Consider the following 7,072-nt stretch of genomic DNA (forward strand, 5'->3'; position numbering starts at 1 on the left):
GTCTCTCCAATTTAGAGAGAAGGATGTTGCAGGGGACTGGTCAAAGGCCTTACAGAAGTCCAGATAGATGACATCTGTAGCTCTTCCCTTGTCCACTGATGGAGTTCTCCATCACAGACATCACAGAAGGCCACTAGGTTGGTCAGGCAGGCCTTGCCCTTGGTGAAGCCATGCTGGCTGTCTCAAATCACCTCCCTGTCCTCCATGTGCCGTAGCATAGCTTCCAGGAGGATCCGTTCCATCATCTTCCCAGGCACAGAGGTGAGGCTGACAGGTCAGTAGTTCCCAGGGTCCTCCTTTCTACCCTTTTTTAAAAATGGGTGCATGTTTCCCTTTTTCAGGATCTTCACCTGACTGTCATGACCTTTCAAGTATCATGGAGAGTGGCTTGGCAAAAACATCAACCCATTCCCCCCCGGCTCTATCAGCCAGTTCCCTCAGGACTCTGGAATGTATCTTGTCAGGTCCCATAGACTTATGTATATTCAGGTTCCTCAGGTGGTCACGAACCTGATCTTCTCTTACAGTGGGAGGGACTTTGCTCCCCCAGTCCCCACCTTGCGGTCCATCCACTCGAGAGGAGTGGGAAGAGAGCTTGCCAGTGAAGACCGAGGCAAAAAAGTTGTTGAGTACCTCAGCCTTCTCCTCGTCCGTTGTTACCAGTTTGCCAGTCTTGCTCATTGAGGAGGGGATACGCTTTCTTTTCCTTTTCTGGCTGACAAGCCCTTCTTACTGTTCTTTGCATCCCTTGCCAAGTTCAGCTCCATCCGTGCCTTGGCCATCCTGACCAACCGGGCAGCATCCCTATACTCTTCCCAGGATACCTGTCCCTGCTTCCCCTACCTGTGCATTTCCTTCTTGCCCTTTAGTTTGACCAGCAGGTCTCGACTCAGCCGTACCGGTCTCTTGCCTTCCTTTCCTGATTTCTTACACCTGGAGATCGAGAGCTCTTGCGCTCTATGGAAGGCGTACACTGCGGTGTTTCCCCAGCTGCAGCATGGCAAGCGGAGAGCAGTAACCAGGGCCTGCGTGTGGCTGGGGCTTCAAAGGGGTGCACTGTCGTGCCCTGATGGGGTCCTGGCTGAGAGGCACCTATTGCCATTCATGGCTCCAAAAGTGCACTAGAATATGGTCCCCTCTAGGTGATGGTCTGGTTCTTGGTTAGGATCTGCCTTCCAAACGGGTGTTTGCTTCTTTCTTTTGTTTTTCAGGTTTCTGGAAAACAAGCTGTTAAATAAAATTATTTCCTTACTCCATACTCTGTGGCTAACAAATTTAGGATGCAAGAGAGAAAGCAAGAATCAATCCCAGGAGAACAGGAAGTTTCTTCCAATTCAGCTTGTAAATGAATTTCTGTATGTTTTGATCACATTAATCAAACACATTCGGTAAGTCGTCCTTTTTTTTTTAGCTTTTTAATCAATTTGCATGTCATCTTCTGTCCAGTTTGAAATTTATTAAGGCCAGAAGAATTTCGTGATCTCTGGTAGTTTAATGCTTTTTTTCCCCTTCAGTTTGAATGTTGAGTAGTGAATCTTGATGAGATTTCTTTGACAGCAAGATTTAGCTGTTTAAATAAATTGGAATGAAATAACAACTGATGCACAGTTACTGTCAAGTTCTACATCCTTAATTGTTGGCCGTTTTTAAGCTGCTACATTTTACTTTTTCCTGCTGGATTAGAGCCTGCAGTTAGCCATGCTATTTGCTGCAAGGATCTTTCATATTCTCCGAAGCTTTAGACTCTTTCTGTGTCTGTACCATGCCTGCAAACTGTAGGAGGAGAAACTGTGCAAAGTTAAGAAGGGTCAGTCTCTTCTCTGCAGATCTAGAGCGCTTAACCTGTCTAAGCACAGCAGTTGCAGCAGGGATAGTAGAAGGCAAATGGGTAACCAATTCTGTTTGCGTTCATAATAGCACCTGCAGCTCTTCGTGCAGACAAGTACTGCCACAGCCTGGAGAAGCTATGTTTATTTTTATTTCCTCAAAATTTTGAAAATTCATGCAAAATAAAAAAGTGTAGGTGAAGCTCCGGACCTCTGGCCTCTTGCTTGTGTGCCACCTGCGTTTGCTATTTACAGGCAGTAGGGCAAAGACTATGGTTTGTTCTGCCAAACAGTAATGGAGCGAAGCACTGGGGATTCAGTGGGAATGAAACTAATTATTACTGGCATCCTGATTAAAAAAAGTGTATGTCTAGAGAACTGCAGGAGAAAACTGTAGGAAGAGACTGTAAGGAGAAAAAAACCTGTACTTATTTTATTTTATTAATTAGCATGCAGAAAAATACGTGGCACTTTTGTTTTCTTTTCATAGGACTAATTTAGATCTAGCCAAACTGACTCAGTTTTTCAGTACACTCAATTCTGTGCTGGAATATCGTGCTATAGTTGTTGAGGCCTTCAAAGAAATGAGCCGGTTCACTGTGAATGACAGCGTTCTCTCGAACAAAGAGATCCTGCTGCTGCTGCATAAGTGGAGCATCATTGAAAAAGACCTGCAACTGCAAGAGGATGTGCAGGCTCTTGCTCAGAAATACGAAATCAAAGAATTACTTAGTAAGTACTAAAATATTTCAGAAAAGTAATACTGTTGAGGCCTTTATAAGCTAACCATACAAGTGAGGCAAACTTTATAGAAAGAAGTATTAATGACTTTTGTCAGACAATCTGATATAGCTTGGGGGACGAGGAACTGAAATGGAAAGCCATTTTTCAGGTCTTTATTGTAGTGATTTCTAACTTTAATACAATTCTAGAAGTTCTTTAGAAATACAGTTTTAAAAAGGGAAGGAGCTTTAAAATGAAACTTAGTTGCAGATCTAGGGTCAGGCTTTGAAAAATTGTATTCTTAAATGAAGTCTTAAAAAAAACAATGCTTGGAGGCTTTGTCCTCAAAGTTTTGAACCATTCTGAGTGTGGATGGGAGATCTGAAAGTGAAATATGAGTAAAAACTAGCAGTAGAGCAAACGAAAATGAAATAGTTAATTTTTCTTATTGTCATCAGTGTTGGAAGAAAGCAAAAATACATTTGGACTTGTATGACTTCTCTCTTGTTATCTCTGTGAATAAAATGTAGAAGGAACTTTGTAGTGGGAGGTGTTAAATAACGCTGGTTTCCTGCAAATACAACAACTGCTCTTGGTGCACATAATAAACTTCTATAGGTTTCTTTAAGTGTTCTGTATCAGTTAAACTAATTTTTAAAGTATCACTGTATTTAAGGGATACTATAAAAGCTTTAGTTTTTCTAAAGTTTTTCATACCCTTTTAGTGTCTTTCTGAGGATTTTCAGAGAATTGTAGTGACATCTGCAACTTACTATATATGAGGTTTTAAAAAATATCTGTTGCTCCAAGCCTCAGGAGCTTATAAAGCAGTCACTGAAATGGGTCCTTCTCTGAAACTTTGTTTCTGAGGTTACATTTCAGGAGTTGTCCCCATCCCTCACAGCCCCCAGGAAAAAACACTGAAATGCATTTGGTTGATTTTAAGCTTCAGAGTGCAACATCATTGAAATTTCTGATGATTTTCTCAGTGATTCCTTGAAAGCAAATTGCCATAAAATGCTCTGTACAGTATGGTGGTGGCAAAGTGCTGTTGCTGTTTGGGAGCTTTGCTGCTCCCGTGACACAGGCAGCATCTAACGGAGGGCAAGCTCCACATTACAAAGTTGGGCTGCCTATCTTTTCCCTTGGGGTGTGAAAACTTCACGTGCCCTTGCTTGACAGCGCCTCGCCAGCCAGACACTCGGCCAGGATGCAGCTGTGCTGGAGGAGGGCAGACTTCGCTGCTTCAGCCTGCGCCATTCAAAAGCAACGTCGCTGTGCTGGTATCTCCTTCCATAGGCAGGCGCGTGCCGTGCCTCCGCTAGCCCAGAGAATAGCGGCTTGCGCATTTCTCATGAGGTGGTGTAAATAATGTAGCCTTACTGGCAAAACGGCATCTCGTGGACCTCTGGAATACTGCCTTGGCTTCGCTGGGCTGTGGGCCAGGGCCTGGGTGGCATTAGTGCTCACCTCAGAGTTAAACAATCCAGTTCAGAAAAGTGTTTCAGCCTGTGAGTCACTGGGAGCTGCCTGTAGCCCATTTGCTCTGAATTGCATAGGCCTAATTAGGCTGCTAAATGAGGCTAGTACTTATCCTTTTAGCAACTGAAACAACACATGATACCGTCTTTCTTGTATAATTTTGCACCAAGAAAACCCTCTGGAGTATCTGATGTTTGTTTTGGTGGTGTTTTTCTTCTTACAGAAAATATTAAAGAAAAGAACAAATCTCAAGCCTCAGTTCATGCATATCATCACATTCGGAAAAAGAATGAGAGAGAAAGAGAAGACGACATTGTTGCAGACCTGAAAGCCTCTGAGCTGGAGAAATGCAGAGATCATCTGAATTCCATATTTGCCCATTGGGAGCCTGTTTTCCCAGCGCTGCCTACCAAACATCGAGGGGAGCCCCTCAAATGTGCCGACCTTGCGGATGAAACAGTCAATCTTACCTGTGCATCCACTTACGTAGTAACTAAATGGCTCGTCAAGTCCATGGTTGAGCATAGTCTCAATATGCAAAATGTTTCATTAACTCTGCGGTGGCTACAGAATTGCATCTTACCGCACCCAGTGGCAGTGCAGGAGGTGCTCAGGGATAAGACATTGAGAAACAACATCTTCAAGTTTTACACCCAGATCTGCGAGGCCAGTAGTGGGATGGCTGGGCTGTTTAAGGAGCTCTGTTTGTTCAGTTCAATCATGCTTCACCTAATGGATGCTCAGGGCCTGACCAACAACAGCTTTCATGAACTTGTGAAAACGTTGTGCCTGTCAGCAATGACGGAAGAGGATGCGAACAAGAAAGGTAACGCGTCTTTTCCTTTTCACTCATGTTACAAGGCGGTAATGGTAGAAAGTAGGTAGTTCCACCTTTTTTTTAATTCATCAAAACAGTTTGAAGTTTGCCCATGTCCGTTGGTGCTCGTAACTTCACAAAGTAAAAGCTATGCCTTTGGTGGTATGGGCACAGGGGTTGGTAGCACAGAATAGGGTCACACTGTGCAGGTTTCTGATAGTACAACAGTCATAGTCCCTCAAAGAAACTTTCCTTTCTAGGACTAAAAAGAGTTCAGTGAGGAATAAAAAATAAAATTCCAAGGGGAAAAACAGTCTGCAACAAATGCGTCCATGTGGGTATGGGTTCTGATCCATATGCTGTTCAATGTTATCATTTGATAGCAAAAGCCACAGGTCAGATTTCAAACTTTTTTATTTAAAGAGGTCAGAAGGTTGTGCTAGCAAGAAACTGTTTTCTTTCCTTAGTGTGAGGAGGATCATTGGCTTTGCATGGCCAGAAACCCCACAAATTTTCCATGTAGGAAAAGAGTTAGGAAACTGTTTTAAAACATAGGTCTGGAGGTAAAATGGTTTGGTTTTGTATTACTGTGTGGACGTAGAAGAATATCTGTTCTGATTTTTCTCTTAATTTTTCTTCCACAGCTGTTTGTGTATTCCTGACTTCTGTTTACATTGGGGACATATGGCTTGGAGCACAGGAGCCAGATATGTTAATAACCCATGTCAAATTGATCTGCAGTAATACAGATGATAAATTAAACGATGATGACTTGGAAACTCATAAACAAGGAGAAGAAACTATTACGTCTCTTTGCAAAACCCTTTACTTGGCTACATTGGGGCATTAATTCAGTGAACAGACACTTAATCTTTAATGTTATATGCTCTGCCATCATTGCTGCGAGCCATGAAACGCTCCTGAACTGTTCTCCATACAAATCTAACTTGTTTTGTCATAAAGATCAATATTTTATTACTGTGTGCAAACTCAGAGGGAGAAAATTGTATTCATCATCTCTCAGTGGAACATTAAAGCTATAATTTCCCTTTTCTTGAACAATATGGGACACTGAATGTTATTTATATCATTTTTATTATAGGCATTTTTAACTTAATGAAGAACCAAAAAAGACTGATTAGTGCATTGCCTCCGGACTGTATTTCAGTCCCCATGTAGTTAAAATCCATCCTCTCTCCCATATAAGATAGGGAAAAAAGACTGCAGAACTTCACCACAATGTGGTACAAGTGCAAAGAACGAGTAGTTAGAGGTTTAGCCACGATGATTTACTATTTCTTGAAGAACCCAGTTTCTCTCATGATATATGATACCAAAACCAGTATGAATAGAAGACTGAACACTGGAATCATGATGGTCTGGAATTCTTCTTGTTTTTAAATTAAATGGCTTTTGAAAGCATTTATATTGGAGCTGGTCTGGTTTTATTCTCCTTTCTATTTTGTTTTATTAATTAAAAAAAGCCCTGACCATCACGGCTACTGGGACTTGCAACAAAGGCCCATCTTCTCTCCACTCTGAAAAGATGAGAGGTGGAACTAAAACCCAAATGACTTGCTGCTCATTGATTATACATGTTTTTATTGGAAATTCTCTGTGAAATCTGATAAATATTTCTTGAATGTGGCCTCGAGGGCAGTTTAACATACCATTCCAGATATGCAAACACGCAGAGCCTGAATTTGAACCTTTGAAATGTAAAACAGGATTTATTAAAATTGACTCATAAATATGTGCTCTGCCTAGGTACTTTGTACAGATTCTGTACAGGGAAAAAATCAGAAATGCACACTCCTTGTGTTGTTTATTTAATTTGTTTTGTTTTTTTTTTTAAAAAAAAAAGTGAGATGCAGATAATGAGGATTGCATCCACATACAAATATTCTTGTCCTAAAGAAGCCATAATATCGATATCAAGACTTGATTTTAAAATAACAAATATTTTTGAAAAAGCTGCAAGCCCGTTAGAGGCTAAATTTTGTGTCATATAAAATCCCTAGGGTCTGACATCAGGAAATCTTTGTGATGAAGAAAACTTATTTTACTTAATAAAAAAAAAAACAGGCCCAATGAAACCAAAGGAGTTCTAAAACAAAAGATGTCTTTCCATCTCATCTAACTGGAAAAGAAGATACTCATGACACACAGGGAAGGAGTTTTTCAGCTGCCTTGAAGGACTGGATCGATGGGCCGAGGCCAACTG

General features: G+C 41.4%; 1 protein-coding gene across 1 annotated transcript; it reads left to right on the plus strand.

The window, feature by feature from the left end:
• Positions 1–1,218: 1,218 nt before the first annotated feature.
• LOC104074203 (nucleolar pre-ribosomal-associated protein 1-like) lies at positions 1,219–5,698 on the plus strand (the record flags this gene model as incomplete). The annotated part of the gene is made up of 5 exons (XM_009574253.1): positions 1,219–1,388; positions 2,317–2,558; positions 3,732–3,832; positions 4,257–4,857; positions 5,493–5,698. Coding segments are annotated over 5 exons (1,320 nt in total), but the record flags the coding sequence as incomplete, so codon positions are not given.
• Between the last annotated feature and the right edge of the window lie 1,374 nt (positions 5,699–7,072).

The sequence above is a fragment of the Fulmarus glacialis genome, unplaced genomic scaffold, assembly GCF_000690835.1.
Source record: "Fulmarus glacialis isolate BGI_N327 unplaced genomic scaffold, ASM69083v1 scaffold12203, whole genome shotgun sequence".
Classification (NCBI taxonomy): domain Eukaryota; kingdom Metazoa; phylum Chordata; class Aves; order Procellariiformes; family Procellariidae; genus Fulmarus; species Fulmarus glacialis.